This window comes from Monodon monoceros, unplaced genomic scaffold (genome assembly GCF_005190385.1).
Source record: "Monodon monoceros isolate NGI ecotype Baffin Bay Population unplaced genomic scaffold, NGI_Narwhal_1 Super_Scaffold_10, whole genome shotgun sequence".
NCBI classification, from domain to species: Eukaryota; Metazoa; Chordata; class Mammalia; order Artiodactyla; family Monodontidae; genus Monodon; species Monodon monoceros.
In genome coordinates this window covers 30,898,310-30,919,603 of record NW_021703766.1, presented here as the reverse complement: position 1 = coordinate 30,919,603, position 21,294 = coordinate 30,898,310, and the positions used below count along the sequence as shown (strand labels likewise).

Genomic DNA, 21,294 nt, shown 5'->3' with positions numbered 1-21,294 from the left:
AGTGATTCTTTAAATGACATGTAGATTTTGTTCCATAAATAGAAAATAAGGTGACCCTGTCCATGTTTTCTTCTAGTATTTTCATGGTTCTTCATTTCTGACATTTATATCTTTGATCCATTTGTAATTTATCTTGGTTTGAGAACAAGATAGGGATCTAACTCTTTTTTTCAGGTGGCCATCCAATTGTTTTGTTTATTTTATAGTTCATTTCCCCCCAATTTGAGATACTAAGTTACTTTCTATTATATCTGTTTGGCTTCTCATATGTCAATACCACCATGTTTTGATAAATGAAATTTTATAATGCTTTAATATTTAGTAGGATTAGTTCTTCCTGGTTGTCCTTCTTTTTTCAGATCTTTTCCTGGCTTTGCTTTTTGTCTAAGTAGAAACACCTTGTCTGACTGCGAAAAAAACCGCTGGAATTTTTACTGAGGCCACATTAATTTCAGACATTAGTGTATGGAGAGTTCATATATTTATAATAGTATACCGAGAGTTCATTTATAATATGGACATAGTTTTCTATCTAAGAGCATTTTATATAAAGAATATGAAGTAGTTATCAACATTAAAAATCAGGGAATTTCCAGCTCCTCTTTAAAACTTAGAAACAACAATTAACTGAAGCTGTCTAGTGGCCACCCCTTTGTACTTATAGTCAGCCATAGTTCTCTTCTGGCCAGCTTCACTCATTTATGTTACCGGCCTGGCCTCTGTAGAATTTGCAACCTGAATATACTTGTAGAATTGGTTATCTGTACTGAAAACAGAACCCCATAGTTAAAAGTTATTAGATTTGATCCATTGCTCCATTCTCTTGAGATTCTTTTGTATGTTGGTTCTGTTAACTATGGTAATTAAGTCTGCCTTCCAACTTAAAATCACCTTCATTTAAGCTGAACCAGACAAGCTGATGATAGAAATTCTGTAGTACACGATTGGAAAATTAATTAGTACTATTTCAGGGTGGTTTTACCTGGTTACTAGTATATTGTCACATAATTTTACTAGTATTAAGCTAGTAAATTCTGTACTATCTACCTGTCATGTACTTAGACGCACTATAGGAGCCCTAGGGAAATTAGTAATATGGGACCAATAGTTGAAGGTTTATCCCTTTAACATTAAACCTTTATTTTAACCATTTTAGATAAAATTTTTCCCATTTCAGTAAATGGGGAATATTTTGCCTATAGCTTTGAAAAGAGAAGCTTTAAGGGAGACATAAGTCTTCAGGAATTTGAAGGTTTGTCACAATTAGGTTTATTTTAAACAATCTCAAAGTAAATGCCTAGAAAGGAAGGAGGAGATTTGACTTGATGTAAAGAAGAACTTTCTAATAGGTATTCAAGCCTAGTTTGAATGCCTTAACAAGAGTTGTTTCTAGAAGTATACAGAACATTTTTTTTTAAACAAAGAAATGGCAAACTCAAGTTTGCCAGCTTTTTATTTTGCCAAGTAAGAATATTCTTTTCTTTTTAATTTTAAAGATCTAATTGGCTTTATTAAATGATTCATGAATTGGGCAGCATCCCATCTAGCAAATAGAGAGGAATTCCCAGGATATTCTTTAAAATGACTAATATCCTTGTCATTATCATTTAATTTTTTAAAAAAATGTTTCTGGGTCCAACTTTAAGTGTTTTGGTCACTGTCATTGGAAGAGGTGATATTTGCTATCTAACAATAACTTCAAATGTTAGTAGCCACAGTAAAAATGTTAGTCAAGTGTTAAGCCAGAGAAGAAATTTTAATCGGTGAAATAGTTCCCTATTGCCTCTAGAATAAAGTCCACATTTCTTAACATGGCTAATAAAAGACCTGGATATCTGACTTCTGCTTGCCTCTCGACATCTCTCTGTTGGGCTAATAGCATGCTCTGGCCACATTATGCTATTGAGTAGTTCCCAAAATGCCTTGTCCTGGCTCACCTCTGGGCATTTCTTTAGTGTCCCCTCTGTGCTCTTGCCAGTTTTAGGTACAATGCAAGAGAGTGAGGGGATTGTAAAAGACCTGTTCTCTACCCTGATAGAGGTTACAGCTTACGTGTAGAGTATTTTACCTTTCATCTTTGGAGCAGACAGGATTGTAGTTAATATTTTGTATAGTTACTTTTGTTCTTTGGGTTTTTTTTACAGATGAAAACAAAAAGTATGTGATCTTCTCAAGGTCATACAGCTAGAAGGTAGTAGAGCCAGGACTCAGGTCTAGTGTTTGTTTAAAGTATCATGTTCTTTCTAATTCCTGTGTAGTCATTCACTGATTTAGCAAAAATGTATTGCATGCCTACTATGCTAGGCAACATACTAAGGATACAAAGATTATAAAGGTGTTCCTTTCTTCCAAGGGTGTAGAGTCTGCTGGAGAGAAAAGGTAATATATTATCACAATGCAATATTATTTATTATTTATCATATGCACAGTACTAGACAGGCTTGAGTAGGCAGAGTCATTCTGTAGGAGATGAATCCTAAACTGAATTTTCTCCAGGTACAAATATGAAATAGCTATAAGTAGCTCATAAACAAAGTAAAAATTAATGTAGCAGAAATTTAATACTGTATAGAAATGTTGCAGACATGACTATAATAGAGGACTGAATAATTTGGTAGGGATCAATGGTTGTATTAAGTTGGAAAAGCTATTAATGTGTGGAAATTACTGGGAAGCCTAATTCATTTAGTCTCAAAATTATTGAGAGACTTAGAGAATATAGAAATGTCTTGGAGAAAAAGCAACTATTAGACACTAAGGAAAGTAAATTTACCATTGAAGTAAGTTTTTATATATATATATATTCTATATATATATATAAGTTTATATATATATATATATATATATTCTGTTATAGAACACATATTTAGAGGTCTTATTTTTACTCATATGACCCAGTTCAAACATCACCTCTTCTCTATGCCTTTCCTGATCTTTTCCGGACATAATTAATTGCTATCCGATCTGTACTACCACAATATAGTGATTTGTATACATCTCTGCTAAGACGTATATCATATTATTTGTTTATGTGTTTTCTTCCCCTCTAGATTATGAATTTTTTGAAGGCAGGGATTCTGTCCTATTGATATTTGAATCCATTTTATATGATCATCATCATGTTTGGCATCGGATGACTGTAGAAATGAAGATAGATAAGTAATTTGTTTTTGATTCTAAATACTTGTTTTAACTTTAGAAGAATTCTGTCCTCCAAATGTCTTAATTTAATGTACTTAATTGATAAGGCCCACTACAGCATTGCTCCAACTTGTATTTCCACCTTTATTTTCCACTTTTCTCCTTTTATATACTCTGCAGTGGTCATACTATTTCCTAAATATACTTCCTGCCTGCCTGCCATTTCTTTATTCCTGAATTCTTTGCCTGGCCTTTCCTTCCAATCCCTTTTCTAAGACCCCTTCAAATGCTAATTGTTCTAAGAAGCTTTTCCTGAATAACTTGCCAAGTATGCTCTCTTCTCTTTATAAATCACCTTATAGATAAACTTGTGCCTCTCAGGCCACGTTTATCATATTTTATTCAGTATATGACGTGCTTTTCTTGTGCCATTACTCCTTATCTCCCCCATTTAGATTCTGAACTTCCTGAGGGCAGGGGCTTTTGTAGTTTCTACAAAGCTGCTTTGGATGTAATGGACAGTCCATAAATATTTGCTTAATTAAATAGTTAAAATTGGACTGATGCGATGTTTTTATAAAGTTGGAAAATAGTAAATTTACTAGAATGAAATAAGATGATAGCTCTTAAGAGGAGCTTAATTGATTAATCAATTAAGAAATTAATCAATTGTAGAATAAACTGTTCAAATCAGAAAAGATGACCATTTTTTTTAGATTTTATGGGCATGTTTTCATAGTTCACCTTTAGTTTCTATTTTTATAACTAAGGTTGATGACTTACATGTATCTTGTTGCATATGAAATGTATATCTTCTTAGTATAGTAAGGTGTCTATATTCATTTCCCTCATTAGATGTTCCTCTTCTGTTTGTACTTTTATAAAAGCACAAATATTGTATTGTATTATATTGGTAATGGTCTATTTACTTGTCTGTATCCCCCTTCAGAGGTCAGTTATTCATCATCCTAGTGCCTAGAAGTTGTTTATCAATAAATGTTGGAAAAGTAGATAGCAAAATTGTTTTCTTAATTAAACTTTTTACTTCTCCCCATATTTTCAGTAGGCTTCGGGTTACATAAATGTAGAAAATACTTTGCTTTAGCATAATCTACCATAATGTACAAAAATTCAAAGACTATACCATTTCTTTCCTAAGTGGAATATTACTGCTCTGATACATCATAAACTTATTTCCAGAACAGTGTTCTAAAAAACATTTAACTATTTCTTAAGAATAAAACAAATGTACAAGCCTGTAGTACACAGTATAAATTCAGAATGTTTTATATTTTATGTTCACTGGTATCACAATAATTAAGAATATATGAACTAAAGTCATATGCTTCAGATAATTTACCTTCAGCATTCGATTGGGCAGTAGTTTTTTGTAGTACTGGGTTCTGAACTCTTGAAGTAATACATTCTGAATATTCAGGAAATTAATCAATTCTAGGATGCATATTTTTTCTACTTTTAATATCTCTGATATCAGGATGTGTTTCAGTCACTGTCTGCCCGGTGGCTGTCAGGGAGTAGTTGTCATTGCCTGTGTGTACAAAAACTTAGTCATAGATTTTATATTGCCATCACTTCAGCTGGGCTATGTACATCGGTACTATACATGTTTAATTACTTAAAATGTCTCTAAAAAGATACACTATTATTCAGCTTTAAAAAAAAGCTGTTGATTATGCAGAGAGGCACAGAGACAGAGTAGCAGAGCATAAATTTAATATTAGTGGAGCAAATATTTGTTGTTGAAGAAATGACAGCAATTCTACATTTTCTTACAGAGCAACAGTCAGGTATTTATGGACCAAAAAGAGTACTTCATGGGAGAGGAAATTCTCAAATCGTTTGGAATAAGTCTAAGTCTAAAAATGTTCTTAAAAGTTATTTCACAGATTATAAAATAAAAATTCAAAGTGGTATAATGTCATAGTTTATTTCTTCGTGTTACATCAGCTAATAATGTACTTTGTATTTGATAACATACTGGATTTGGTAACCTCCATTGTAATTCTTCTTTTTTCCTCTTGGTAAATAATCATACGTCCATTAAAAAATATATAGGACATTGCTTTTCTGACTATTGGGTTAGGTATACATAGATGTTCCCTTGTCTAGAGTCTATAGCTAAATATAAGGTATGTTCCAGAGAAGTGACTTAACCTACTTTATTATTATTATTTTTTTGGTTAATGCTATGTTCAGTTCAGAACATATAGTACTCTATCTGCTTTGTCTCACAATTATAAAATCTGGAAAAATAATTTCTTTTTTCTGCATTTTTACTTTTTTTAAAATTATATGTTTGTTAAAGCATTTGTATACCATTGTGATTGATAAGTCCATTTCTAGGTAAAATTAATATAGATTTTGGTAGTTTTTCCTTCTCAGAATTTTTCAGAAGTATTTCTTCATTTAAATAGTGAACAGACGTTTTGTTTAGGATATTTATATTTTCTAAAATGGACCTCCCAAAATAGAAGTTCTGGAAAAGTTTCTTAGACCTTTGCTAATTTTTGAATAAACTAATATGTAGAGAAGCAAGAATCTCCATTTGTGGTTCTCTGTGTAAGACAGTGGGGGCAGAACCCTAAATTACTTTTGTTGAAAATGTTTGGAATGAGTCCAGCCTGGAACAAAATTAGCCAGCCATTTCATATTAGCAAGTAACCTATTAGATCCTTTCCACACATAAATTGTATGTATGTATATGAGGTGTGTGTGTGTATAAATGTTATCATTTTTTCTCTTGATATTATCGTAAGATTAATTTATTGCTTAGCTTAAGCTACTGTTTGTTTTTGCCTCAGCTTGATTATCAATACACTTTATTTGCACAGTTTAGTAGCTGTAATAAGCAACGGGTTATTCCAAATGATTTAATGGTGGGCCTCTTAGGGATAGAGTAACGAATATAACTGTTAACAGAAAGGTGCTTGGTTTTGCTACACAGATGTCTAAATCAGTTGGCTGTCAGTAGGCTGATCTTCCATGGTAGATGAACAAGAGGACCATGGTGGCAATATATTGCAACATCCCCAACATAGCACATGTCTGTGTTGTCTGTCGGCTGACCAGATGGCTAACTTTTATCTCATTTAGGGCCAGCTTATCATGACCTCATACAGTTGCTCTTCTTGATGTAGCTCCACATATACCATATGAAATAGTAGCTTTATCTGCTCAAGAGGTCTAGAGCAAAAACAACACACTTGCTAATCTAAGAGGATTCTGATGTCAGTTATCTTAGCAAGACATAACATTAAAATGTAATACATGTATATTTTATACATGCTAGAGCTGCTGGGGAGTGATGGCCATTTCATGGTATGGGAGAGAGTCTGACATTCCATTCTCAAGTTTACTCTACATTCTGTCATTATAACATGTGAACTTCAAAATGAAGTAATATACATCATTACTTTTAAATGCATATAGTCATGTCCCCGTACTAGCAATTTTTTCCTTGTAGGGAATATATATATATATATATATATATATTAATAGATTTTTATTGGAGTATAATTGCTTTACAATACTGTGTTAGTTTATGTTGCACAACAAAGCGAATCAGCCACATGCATACACATGTCCCCACATCTCCTCCCTCTTGAGCCTCCCTCCCATCCTCCCTGTCCCAGCCCTCTAGGTCGTCATAAAGCACCGAGCCGATCTCCCTGTGCTCTGCTGCTGCTTCCCACCAGCCAACTATTCTACATTCGGTAGTGTATATATGTCGATTCCTTGTAAGGAATATTAATGAGCTATTTGCAATGAATTACTCTACCAAAACATACTGTACACTGAGATTTTATGTTTTTTAAATCATATGTAAACTTTGTAAAACTTTAATGAATATTCATTATCAAACTTTTTGTTCTTATTTCCTAGGATTCTGACACTTCCTGACATGTCGTTATCTAGAGCAATAATGAACATTGACCTGTTTCGGATTAGTTGATGACCTTTGGAAATGATCCATTAATATCTACTACAGAGAAGCTGAATATACTCCATTTGGAGTGAACAGCCCAGTTTGTTATTGAATTTTTCAAGATGACAGATCCAATGATGGACTTTTTTGATGATGCCAATCTGTTTGGTGAGACCTTAGAAGGTTTGTCAGATGATGCATTTGTACAACCAGGACCTGTTTCACTAGTTGATGAATTGAACTTGGGTGCAGAATTTGAACCTTTGCACATAGACTCACTGAACCATGTTCAAGGTACTCCAACACATCAGAAGATGACTGATTATGAACAGTTAAATCAGTTTGATTCAATGAAATTTCACCAAGTTAATCAGTCTTTTGGTAGCCCAGCTGAACATGTGTTATCTCCACACTCTCAGTTTAACTGTTCTCCGATCCACCCTCAGAACCAGCCCAATGGTTTGTTTCCAGATGTAGCAGATGGCAGTCCGATGTGGGGCCATCAGACAGCTACTAGCATTTCAAGTCAAAATGGGTCTCCTTTTCACCAACAAGGACATTCTCACTCTATGCATCAAACTAAAAGCTTTGTGGCACACCATGACTTTGCCTTATTTCAGGCCAATGAACAACAAACACAGTGCACTTCGCTACGCTCACAACAAAACAGAAATAATCTTAACCCAGGGCAAAATTCTCTTAGCCAGTCTAAAAATTTTATGGATGTTAATGTTTCTGGTCCACACAGAGTCAGTGTTAACCATCCACCACAAATTAATAATGCATCTACTTCACAGCAGTCCCTTTCGATGCAGCAATTTTCTCAAACGTCAAATCCTTCAGTACACTTCCTGAAGTGTAGCAATCATCAAGAAGGAAATTTTAATGGACCTTCTCCAAATATGACTTCTTGTTCTGTCAGTAATTCACAGCAGTTTTCTTCACATTATTCCTTTTCCAGTAATCATGTGTCACCAAATAGTCTTCTTCAGTCCTCTGCAGTTCTTGCACCTAATCATACAAATCAGACTTTATCTGATTTTACTGGGAGTAATTCCTTTTCACCTCATAGGGGAATCAAGCAAGAATCGACTCAGCATATGCTAAATCCCAATACATCGCTGCATTCAAATAACTTCCAAATGTTGCATTCATCACATCCTCAGGGTAATTACAGCAATTCAAAATTATCTCCTGTTCACATGAACTTCCCGGATCCTGTTGACTCAGGAACTCAGATGGGCCATTTCAATGATCATGTAGAAACTAATGGCTTTTCATCTTTAGAAGAGAACTTACTTCATCAAGTGGAATCTCAAACTGAGCCGTTCACAGGACTTGACCCAGAAGACCTCCTTCAGGAGGGTCTCCTTCCCCAATTTGATGAGTCAGCATTTGGACAAGATAATTCAAGTCATGTTTTAGATCATGACCTTGATCGGCAATTTACTTCACATCTCGTAACACGGCCTTCTGATATGGCTCAAACTCAGTTGCATACTCAGGCTCGGAGTTGGCATTCATCACTTTCTAATCATCAGCATTTACATGACAGAAATCGCCTATGTTTACAGCGACAGGTAGGTAGCTCTAATTTTGGTGGTTTGGGGTGGGGTGAGTTTTTACTCATTGAGTTAATTTCATATGAGACATATTCAGAATTTCTCAAACTCAGTCACTCTGTCAGGTGAATGTATATTTTGATATAGGTTTCTGTTTTCAGTAGTCTCATATTTGAAAGTGATTCATTGATGTGCTCAAAGCAATAGACTTCTATATTTAGAAAATTATAAGGTATTAAGACGTCTGTTGTAACTTTCAATTATGATTGCCTTTAACAGAAAGATTTATTATCAAAAACAAACAAAAACTTAACCATAATTAAAAGGAAAACAATAGATTGGGAACATTTTATTGCAAATATAATGGGTGTAGAGTTAATATTCCTATAAAAAACTCATATAATTTGATAATATCTCAGTTGATAATTGGATGAAACATAAAAGCTGAAATTCACAAAATTGGAAGTCGAATTAGTAAACATAACGTTCAGAATAATATGCAACTTTAGTAATAACTCAGTTGCAGTGTGGTTTCATTTTTACCTACTAGAAAAAACATTTGTTTTTGTTTAATAGACTTTATTTTTTTGTGAGCAATCTTTTTTTTTTTTTCCATCTTTATTGGAGTATAATTGCTTTACAATGGTGTGCTAGTTTCTGCTTTATAACAAAGTGAATCAGTTATACATATACATATGTTCCCATATCTCTTCCACTTGCGTCTCCCTCCCTCCCATCCTCCCTATCCGGATCACCCCTCTAGGTGGTCACAAAGCACCCAGCTGATCTCCCTGTACTATACGGCTGCTTCCCACTAGCTATCTATTTTACGTTTGGTAGTGTATATATGTCCATTCCACTCTCTCGCTTTGTCACAGCTTACCCTTCCCCCTCCCCAGAAAAAATTTTTTAATTTTGATGCTTAACACTGGCAAATTTATGGCGAAATTGGAACTTTTACATAGCTTTGTAATTGATACAGATATTTTGGAAAGCAACTTGGTGGCATGTTTGAGTATACAAATACTTTATTACAGTAACCCAAACATAGCAAAAGTAATATACCCAAAGGTATTTATCTTGCTGTATCTATAAGGGAAAATTGGAAACAGCACAGTTTGTTATCATATCCGTATTAGATGGACTATTAGAGGCATTAAAAAGACTTTGATAATATGTTAGTGATAGGGGAAAAGCATAATTCAAAATTAAGATCACAGTAAAGTGGTTAAGAGTACAGGCTTTGGTTCCAGACTACCGGGGTTAGAATCTTGGCTCATGTTACTTATTTGGTGCGTGACTTTTAGCTATTTAAATAATTTCTATGCATCTCATTTGCTTCATCTTTAAATAAGGAAAATAAAAGGGCTTTGATAAGGATGAAGAGAGTTGTAACATGTAAAAGTGCTTAAAACCATGCCTAGCATATAATAAGCACTTAATAAATGTTTTTATAAGTATAAACTTAATTTTTAATTAAATTAAATTAAAATTATAATTTTTTCATAGCAGTATGAAAATATACATATGAAAAATACTGAAAGGAAACAGATTATTTTAGGGTAGTGCAATTACACTTTCCTTTGTTTTTTATAGCTTTTGTCATGTGAATGTATTACTTTTAAAATTTTAAAAAATGTATTTAATGCAATATTTTTATCATTTTTCTGAAAGTTTGTTGTTAAATTAAAGATTTATAAAACACTTCAGTATGTTGTTTACTTGTGAGATTTGGTGGACAATGAAGTATACCATGGTTCTTGAAACTAAGTATTTAGGAACCATTTTTGAAGTGTTTGAAAAAGATAAAATCTTTTTCTTTTCCTTTGGGCATCATGATATTTTCAGTACAGCTTTTGAATTGTCTAGATAGATTTAAGATATTTAAAAGGGACTTGTAAACTCTCCTCCTCCCCTTCTTTTTGTGGCCTGAATATAATAATATTATGATTTTGCTCCCTCTGCTGGAAGAGGATCAAGCATCTTAGTTAGAAGGACCCTGGGGAAAAACCTCTACTGATTGAACCTAGGGTCATCTATCTACTTTTTATGTAGATATCTGTCTACCTTGACTAATTAATTTGTCCAGCATATAATTGAAGTTATAAAATCTGAAATTTATTAACTTCTTTTCTTAATTGTATTTTTCTGAGGATTTTTTTTTAATTCATGTTTTCCTAAACATGTTCTACGAGCTTTAAAAAGAAGTACAGGTTCCCTTTTATAGATTTGGAATGAATGGAGGATAATTATAAATATCTAAAGTAGTCCCTAATACTAATATCTAGATATTAGTACTAAACCTAATACTAATATTTAGGTATCAGTACTTAATACCATCTGAGAGAAACTTTTTTCAGACCCATCAGCAGCAGCCTTTAATAAATCATCTTATCTACACTGATACATTCATAAGGTTTTATTTAAATCTACTCACCTTTTTGTTTCAGAGTACTAACTTCTTATTCTTTTTGTTACATGTTTAAAAACTGATAAAGGGCAGCTGGCTTTGAATACTTATCTGACTTATTGAAAGTCTGTTCTCAAGTTTCCTATTATTTCTTAGTGTTAAGACTTGGAGTTGGACATTTTTCATTGTCGGGGTGAAGAATAGAGATGGATTGGTAGAGAAGGTAGGAGATTGATTATGATTAATATGGATTGCATATAGGTGTTATATGTACAGAATTATGTCAGCTATCCTAAATGTGTGAAATTTAAATTATTTAATATTTATAATTTATGACAAATTGTGGCAGAGCATATAAGTCTTTTATCTGTGTAATTTTTGGCATTTTCTGAATAGTTATGGTTACGATGTAGACAGAATGTTACACTATTACAGTTTTCCCCAGGTTCTATGAAAAGAATTTTTTTCCTAGGTTTTTTTTTTTTTTTAAACTCTCTCTCTTAAACGTAGTAATTTCATTTCAGACTAAATTAGCATTGTTAAATATGTGTATAGAATAAAGTGGTATAATTTTTGGTTTATCAAAATTTTAAAAAGGACACATATTGTTATAGCCAAAATAAGATATTTATTAATCTACTGTTTGAAAACTCGCGGATGGCACTCTATTTAGAATTTTAGAAAGCTTCACTGAGAATATTGGATATGTAAAGAATATTTCTAAGCCTTGCTTTTTATTATTCCCCAACTGAGGTAGGGTGTTTGTGGATATAATTTCAAATGTCTTAGAGTCTGTGTCAATCATTAAAAACAGTGAATTGCTGAGAACATTTCTTATATAATTGACTCTAGAATTTTACCATTTAAAAAAGAGAAGAGAAAAAAGGTGAGAAGCAACAGGAAGTGTTTCTAAATGTAAATAGTCACAAACCATAATAGAGAAAATACTAGCTTATTTTCATCTCTAACTTTTATAGCAAAGGAATTTTGAGAGAATAATACTATCAACTTTTCATTGCTCATTTATGACATACTGCTATTTTGTAACACAAAATCTTTCATTTTTGTCTTCTTATTTGTAAAGTGGAAACACTGTATGGAGCAGTGTGCGATCTCTCAATGTTTGTAAATTAAATTTACTGTAAAAGTTCTACAGCAGTGAAAGATATGTGGGATAGCTAAAATAGCAATCAACACAGGAGATAGAATTTTATGATGTATATAATTGTACATAATTCCTTGTTGGCTTTTGTATTCTGATGAATTTATTACTTTATTTAATACTTTGAATTTTATTTTTTTTCCCCTGAAGGTAGGGAAACTTATATTATTTATGAGTTTAAAAAAAAAGAAACTTAGAGAAAGGTTAGAACAACCAATGTAAGGCACATTTTAAAATATTGGATTTTTGAGAATTCCCTGTCCATTGGTTAGGACTCCTCGCTTTCACTGCAGGGGGCACGGGTTCAGTCCCTGGTCAGGGAACTGAGATCCCACAAGCCACTCGGTGCGGCCAGATAAATAAATAATAAAATACTGGATTTTTTTCTGATGAAAAATTTAATACATAATCATTATTTTAAAATTGGACCACATAGAGAACAGATGAAAAATGAGTTACTTGTAATATCACTATATCCCTGTTGACATTTTGTTGTATAAGTTTTCAGTGAGACCTGTTGTCTGTCTCTTCCCTGTCCTCCACCTACATATTTTTGCATTTTTAAGAAACAAGATTGAGATCACATAGTTTATGCTGTTTGGCAAATTGCTTTTTTAACCTTCCAATTAATATGTTGCAGACATTTTTCATGTCATAAAATATTTTTCTGAAAATGATTTTGAATGGCTAAAAGTTTGCCATTGTAAGGTTGCTAAATACCTTATAACAGTAAAGTTATTATTGAGATCTGGAAAAATCTGAATCAAGGTAATTAAAATATGTTTATATTTTTGTTGTGTTTATTACCATAATAGTTCAATTTAAAGTAGGTACAGAGTAGTAAGCAAAAATTAGGATAACTAGCACTATGATAGAGCACTATGTTTGTGCCACTGTTGTAAATACTTAACATATATTATTAACACATTGATCTTTCACAACAGTCCTTTTATTTGGAGTTAGTTATTTCCTTCAGTTTCCACAGGAGGAAACTGAGGTACAGAAAAGTTAAGTAATATACCGCAAGTCACACAGCCAATGTAGAGACAACCAGTGGCCAGACTGGATTCAAATCAGATTTGACTCCATTATATATGGTCTTAACTACTTCACTTACTTCAAAGTATATTATTAATGCAGTGTAATGTATAACAGTACTATACTAAATGATTTCTCGCCTCTCACCTCACCCTCCACCCCTTTAAAAATCTACCTTACTGATGAGGCAGAAACTTGCTTTAGAATCTTCAAGTGGAGAAGACCATTCATCTCATGTTTTGTGGCAGATAGTTTGTTCATTATCAGAGGGAAAAGCAACCCCAAAACAACAAAGAACAAAAGTAAAGTGAAATAACTGTTGCTTGCAAAAGTGTTTTGACATTTTTTAAATAAGATTGTGTTTAAGATGATAACAACAAATGCCCTAAAAGTAAACCTGATAATTATCTTCAGATGTTTGAAGGACTTTAGAGGTCAGAATTGGGTCTACCAAGTGGAAGTCACAGAAAAGCAGATTAGTATAAGGAAGTTTGAAGTAAAGCTCTTTTACTGAAAGTGGGGAGATGGAATGGCTCAGATGTGTCACAGAAGGAATTCCTGCAATGGATGGAAAATGGACTAAATTGGTAGGTTCTTTTCAACTCTTAAGATTCTATGGTTGTTAATTTTGGGTTTCTTTGTAAGATATATCATTCATATTGCCTGTTTAGCTCCTGAGTGGCAATTACAAATAGGGAAGAAAGGTAAGGAAATGTGACAAGTTCTCTGCTATCCAGGAACATCAGGGAATTATTTATCATAGATGGGTAAATTTTCCAGATAGTTGAAATGTATTAAGCATCAAAATCTTTAATTATATGGCTCCCTGCCCCCCGACCCCCTGCAAGGGTGATGGTGATGTTGGTAGAATGATCAGTTAGGAAAAGAAATCTTAGATTTTTATAGGGAGGTCTTGTATGTTCAAATTTGTTATGGTTATTGTTACACCTCCAGGAATCACCCTCACTTAAGTAAGAATTTACTGGAACACATAAGATATTTGAAAGTTATCTTAATCAGAAGCACAGCTGATTTTGCCTGTAAGTGAAATTGTTATAAAAAAAAAAAGGAGGAAAACCTCTCTAAAACTAAATGTAAACCTAAAGCAAGGAACTTGCTATACTTTGCTCATACCCATTGAATTCAGAGGATCCCAAGCTCTTTGCTAGTTTTTTTGGTTTTTTGGTTTTGGGTTTTGGGGTGGTTTTTTTTTTAATAGTCATAAATTTTCCACATCAAAAAATCAACAGATAACGAATAATTTAAAAACTTGTCACTCCGCTTATGCCCTAGACAAAAAGAAGAGAAAAAACTACCTAAGTAATATTTAGATTGTTTCATTGAATAATTTAAATTTTTATAAAGTAACATCCCTCTGTTTATCAGAATTTGTTTAAATCTTTATGCATTTGGCAAGGTATTGCTTATAAGAACTTTCAAAATTCTTTGCTGTCAAAGCCAAAACACAAAATAGGAATTCTATGCAGGAATTTCCCTTTTAGTTGCTTTTTTTCAGTTATAGTGGACTAGTTTTTGACATTTCTGTCAAATCTTCTAGATTAAAATGTTCTGTTTGGACTGGGAATTTCTGGAATATTAGCTAGTTCTAAAATATGATCTTAATTATTAAACTGTGTACTATATTGTAGAAGGATTGATCTCTGCATTGAGTAACAGAAACTCTAGTTGTTAACAGTAGCTTTAAGGCTGTTGACTTCTGACATGCATACTTAAGGGTGAGAGGTGAACAGGAAGTGAATTCCAGGGGTGGGGAAGAGGCAGCAGTTGGTGAGAAATTTGTGGATTAGTGCAGTGTGTGAAGCGCATGAGACTCAAGCCAAACTTCAAAGTAGGTCTAACAAAGTTTTGCTGTATTTAAGCCTTTTTTTTTGTTTTTTACCCTTGCTATTTTTTTAAGTTGAAGTATGGTTGATGTATATAAGTTACAGGTGTATATTGTATTTAATTTTATTGATGAGGTGCACTCCCAAATACCTTAGGACCACTCAGTCATTTACTTATCATTATTAATATCTGAAATTGAAAAAAAATGTATTAGGGGCTGCTGAGCCATCAAACTTTATTCCTATTACGATAATATGAATACACAGTTGTTTTGGAGTACTTAAATATGGGAGATCAGGTTTGTTTGGGCAATTGGACTGAAATGATTTTAAATTAAGGAAATATTTTAACACAATATGGTATGGGTAATATATGGAAAGAGATAGAAAGTGCATAGTTACTGAAAACTGCAGTCTAAGCTTTAGGAAGCTTAGACTGCAGTTTTCAGTTAAATAAAATCTGATAATTTATTCGGGTCAACTATGCAAATAACTTGCACATTTATTATGCAAGTAATACCTTACAAATTATGAAAGGGCAGTCTTTTTTTTGTATTGAAGTTTTGTATTATTTACAATGTTATATTAGTTTCAGGTGTACAACATAGTGATTCAATATTTTTATGGATTATATTCCATTTAAAGCTATTACAAGATAATAATGGCTAAGAACCAATCTTTAAGCAAAGTTTTTCCTTACGTGAATATATGTTTGTATACCTGAAAATAGTACAAGTTTACATTGAACATTTCATGGAATCATAGAATTTTAGAGCTGGATAATATTTTACTCTATCCTCATACAAAAAGCAAAAACAGTGTTAGGTCATTTTGCTTGCTGTCATATAACTGCTTAATATTCCTTTTTATAGTTTTTAAGGGTGTTCAGAAGCGAGAATGATACCACACTATGGTGAGGCACTTACAATTAATGTGTTGTAAGATACAGTTACAACTGGTTGTCTCCAAATTGAGAAATATCTTTGAGTTGCTGGGTTTTGTTTTTTGTGTGTGTGGGGTTTTTTTCCATGTATACCTTTCAACGTATCTTCAGTTTATAACTATCCTTTTAGTGTTAAAAAGTGCACCCTTATTGTATCTGTCAAATGTAGATATAAACTGTAGATGTGTGAATGAATGAATTTTATATAACCTCTGTGTTTTGGAAAGTTGCATTTTTGCTGCTTTTATTTGTTTGGTATTTATTAGATGTCTACCAGGTGTAAGAGATTATGCTGGGCACTGAAGTTACAAAAATGAATCAGATATGGTCCTTTGCCTTTGAAGAACTCAAATTGAAAATTAAGTCATACTTTCCCATTGATCTATATTATAATTTCAGAGGTGTTCTCTTTTCATTTGTGATTCAGTTTCAGTTGATAGAGGTTTCTAGCACTTTCCCTTAGCTTTCCAAGTAAGTGATTTGGAATGAGTGATAATTACAAACAATTAATTTCTTTGATCCATCCAATTTAAAGAAGGTATCCCTCTAAGTTTCTAGATTAGCCCTTTGTTTCATGACATTTTGGCAGTCTGTACTTACTTGATCCTTCATATATATTTTATATACATATTATAATATGTGTATATATAATATATAACTGTCTAAGGTCCAGTGGCTCTTGTAAATGGCAGAGTCAAGAAAGAAGGCCCTTTACTTTTGAGCTTCTAATCTACTTAAATTTATTACAAACTATTACAAAAGTTTTTTAAAAAAAAAACCAACAAAAAAACCCCTGTGCTATGTGAGTCAACTTTGAGCACTACTTTTTTGTCAAAAGAGAAATAACTAGTTACTGAGAGATATACTTAAACGATTATATTGCTAAATAAATTTCTCAGGATTTTTTTCCTTTAAATTCCTCACATGAAAGTAAGACTTTTAGAAGTAATTTTTAAAAACTAATATGGTAAACATTGAGAGTGTAATTAGAGATAGAAATAATAAAACAAGTTGCATAGTATTTTTAAGTGGTTTTACTTACATTATTTGAACTTTTTAGTAATAATCTGGGGTATATATAAGTTGGTATTATTTTTTAGAGTTTACAGATCAAGTGTTTGAGGTGTCAAGAGGGAAAGTGACCTGTCTAAAACCGGACAGCTACTAATGGTTTAGCAGAAACTTAACTCTAAATTCACTGTGTTTTCTACCATATCAACTCATAAGACCATAAGCAACAAACATATTCACTGAGCACCTGCTACTTATATATCAGGTACTGTGCTGGGTACTGACATTACAAATACAGAGAGACTTACTTCTAAGGCTAGGCCTGCAAATCTGTATTTTTCTTATTTTACAAGAAAAAAGGTGACTTCAAGTCAGTTTAAGCAATATTAGAAATATCAATATTATGAATTTCTTCAAACTGTTTATATTGAAAGTATTATTTGCTTTTCCTAACTTTTTATTTTGAAAAAGTTTAAACTTAGAGGAAAGTTGAAAGAATAATACAGTGGACATCTGTATACCATTCACATAGACTCACTGTTAATTTTTTGCCACATTTGCTTTCTCACTCTATTTTTATTTTAAATAAAAGTTACTTTTACTAAGTGATAAAACATCAATAACAGAAAATCATATAATCAAATTCAGATTTCTTAAATTATCCTAGTAATTTTTATAGATGTTTGTTTTAAAATCCAGAATCCAATCAAAAGTCAGGCATTGCATTTAGTTGTTATGTCTCTTTAATATTCTTTAACCTAATACAGACTTTTCATGCCTTTTTGTTGTTCTTTCCTGACGTCACCATTGTTTTAAAAGTCCAGACCTGTTGTCTGTATTTGTCTAGTTGTTTGGTCATAATTCAAACTAAACATTTCTTGGTGAGGGTGCCACATAGATGATTTTTGTATACTTCTATTGGGTTACATTAGGAGACATGATTTTAGTTTGTCCCATTATTGGTGATGCTAAGTTTTATCACTTAGTAAAAGTACCTTCATCCCTTTGTAATTAATAGGTGGGATTTTTCTATAAAGAGTTGGACCCATGGATTTAAAAAAAACATTGAATATGTTATAATCTGTTGCCATTATTATTATTTTTGAATATTTTGCCAGTGGGAATCTTTGCAAGCCAACTCTTGCCCTTCTAACATGTCCTCATTAGTCTCTAAGTACTTCTACTTTCTGGTGTAAGAAGATGTATTTAATTTCCTTGCCTCAGACCTGGAATCAGCCATTTCTTTAAGGAGCTCATTTGCTTTATTTATCCTGTGTAATGCCACAGGATCTGAGTACTGTTGTGTAATTTCTTAGCTGTGTTTTTGTGTTGGAAGCTTGTGATTCCATAAATTTTGGATTCAATTTCAGAAGTACTTTGTCACCATCTATGATTTCGTGTGGTGCTGTGCTATGTATGAAATAAGAAGTGGTCCTTGCTTGGTATTTGATTTAGGTTAAACTCATATTGAACAGAGGGATTTAAGTTTTCTTAAAAGTTGGATACAAATTTTTGAGAACATACTCTGTGCTAAGCACTGATGTAGTTGTAGTTCTAAGACAGCTTTGTCTATAAGACATTCGTTTATGAATTCAGTAAACATTTTGAACACCTGTCATATGTAAGACAATATATGAGGCATTCTGCTTTTTTTGTAACTCATGAGGGAGATAAGACCCATATTACAAATATGCATGAACCTCCAGTATTATATGTTTAGACATAATATATAAATGATCTAAAATGATGGTGAATACTAAAGTTTTACCTAGCTTTGTAAGATATTTACATGTGTTTCTCCTTTGAGAATTGATAATATTTCAAGTTTATCAATGAAAGCGATTTAGTTTAAGCATCTGTTGACTGCCTAGTATGTGAAGAGATATAGTTGACAGCTACAAAAGTGAAACATGTCCACTGAACGTATTTAGAAAAAATTTAGCACAAACAAGAAAAGTCACCCTTCATCTCATCAACTAGAAGTAATCACTTTTTATATTTTGGGGCTATATGCTTTTAGTCTTACACTCTATAACCATTTACCTATTTGTTTTCTATATCAAATTTTCAGCTTAATTTAGGTATAATTGACATATAATAAACTGAACATATTTAAAGTATGCAATTTGATAAATTTTGACATGTATATACCTGGGAAACCATCGTCACAATGAAGATAATTAACATATTCATCACCCCAAAAAGTTCCCTATTGTTCCTTTGTAATCCTTTCTTCCATCCTCCACTCCCCCCGCCACCAAGGCAACCACTGATCTGATTTCTGTCAGTATAGATTAGTTGGCATTTTCTAGAATGTTGTATAATGGAATAATATGGTTTGTACTCTTTTTTAATCTGGCTTCTTTTACTCAGCATAACTATTCTGAGATTCATCCAGTAATTGCAGGTATAATATTTCATTCCTTTCAGTTGCTAAGTAGTATTCCATTATATGGATACACCACAATTTGTTTATCCATTCACTTGTTGGTGGATATTGTTTCTGGTTTGGGGTTACTGTGAATAAAGATGCTATGAACATTTGTATACAGTCTTTGCAAGTAAATACTTTTATTACCACTGGGGAAATAATTTAAGCCATTCAAAGGAGTGGGTAGTGGTGTCTTATTGTGATTTTAATTTGCATTGCCTTAGTCATTCATGATGTTGAATATCTTTTCATGTGCTTACTGCCATCCACATATCTTCTTTGGTGAAGTTTCTGTCCAAATTGTTTGCCCATTTAAAAAATTGGGTTATTTTTTATTATTGAGTTGTAGTATTCTAGCTGTCAGATATATATTTTGCAAATTTTTTCTACCAGTCTCTGGCTTCCCTTTTCTTTTTTTTTTTGCGGTACGCCGGCCTCTCACTCTGTTGTGGCCTCTCCCGTTGCGGAGCACAGGCTCCGGACGCGCAGGCTCAGCGGCCATGGTTCACGGGCCCAGCTGCTCCGCGGCATGTGGGATCTTACCGGACCGGGGCACGAACCCGCGTCCCCTGCATCGGCAGACGGACTCTCAACCACTGCGCCACCAGGGAAGCCCTCCCTTTTATTTTTGAAAGATATTTTTGCTGGATATAGAATTCTAGGTTGCCAGTGGTTTTTATGTTTATTTTTGTACTTTAAGTATGTTGCTCTGCTGTTTTCTGTTTTGCCTTGTTTCTGATGTGAAGACTTCTGTAATTCTTATCTTTGTTCCTCTGCATGTAATGTATATTTGTTCCCTGGTAACTTTTACGCATTTTCTCCTAATGTTTTTAAGCAAGTTGATTCTGATACTTGTTGATGTGGTTTTCTTCATGTTCCTTGTGCGTGAGTTTTGTTGAGCTTTTTGGATCTGTGCTTATAGTTTTTGTCAAACATGGAAATTTTTCCTTGAAATATTTTTGTTGTTCTCTGTTACAAGTAGATTAGGCTGCTTGAAGTTGTTCCACAGCTCACTCATGCTGTGTGTGTGTGTTTGTGTTTTCTTTTTTAGCCTTTTCCCTGTCTTTGGTTTTGGATTTTATTGTTGTTCTGTGTTTGGATAGATTTTATTAATATATATTCACTACTCTTTTCTTCTGCTGTGTAATCTGTTAACTCCAGCCAATGTATTTTTTAAATCTCATTTTCATTAATTTTTATGTCTTCCATGTCTCTACTTAACATGCTTAATCTTTCCTCTAATTTACTGAACATTTGGAATATAATTATACTAGCTATGTTACTTATCCTTGTCTACTAAATCTATCATCTGTCTCATTTCTGAGCCTGCTTCTATTGATTTATTTCTCTCCTTAATGTAGGTTGTATTTTCCTGCCTCTTTGCATGCCTGATAATTTTTGAATAGGTGCCAGACATGGTGAATTTTACCCTGATGAGTGCTGGAAAGTTTTACATTTTTGTAAATATTCTTGAGTGTTGTTCTGGGATACAGTAAGTTACTTGGAAATTGGTTTATCCTTACAATATCTGTTTCCAAGCTTTGTTTGGATGGACAATATTTAGGACTAATTTTCCCCCACTACTGACAAAATAGCCTTGTGAGTTCTCTGTCCAATTCCTTGTGAAATGCAAGATTTTCCAGTCTGGCTGATGGAAAGATGGACTATTCCTGGCCTTAGTGTATGATCTCAGTTGCTTTCATGTGGTTTGTTCTGGGCTTTGGGCAGTTTCTTCACAAAGTAGTAGTATTGATCAGTACTTATCTAAAGGCTTGAGAGGAGACCTACTGAAGATTTCTGGAGGTC

The 21,294-nt window shown here is 33.0% G+C and overlaps 1 protein-coding gene across 7 annotated transcripts in view; it reads left to right on the top strand.

Annotated features, from left to right (window-relative positions):
- CHD9 (chromodomain helicase DNA binding protein 9) overlaps window positions 1–21,294 on the top strand; it is a 236,832-nt gene that overhangs the window by 73,021 nt on the left and 142,517 nt on the right. For 5 of the 7 annotated variants that reach the window (XM_029206293.1, XM_029206317.1, XM_029206277.1 and 2 more), the window contains exons 2-3: window positions 3,051–3,159; window positions 7,045–8,667. In XM_029206293.1, the coding sequence (XP_029062126.1) occupies window positions 7,210–8,667 (1,458 nt within the window). In that variant the 5' untranslated portion in view covers window positions 3,051–3,159; window positions 7,045–7,209. The remainder of the gene's footprint in view (window positions 1–3,050; window positions 3,160–7,044; window positions 8,668–21,294) is intronic. The other 2 variants (XM_029206310.1, XM_029206285.1) reach the window with 1 other exon arrangement.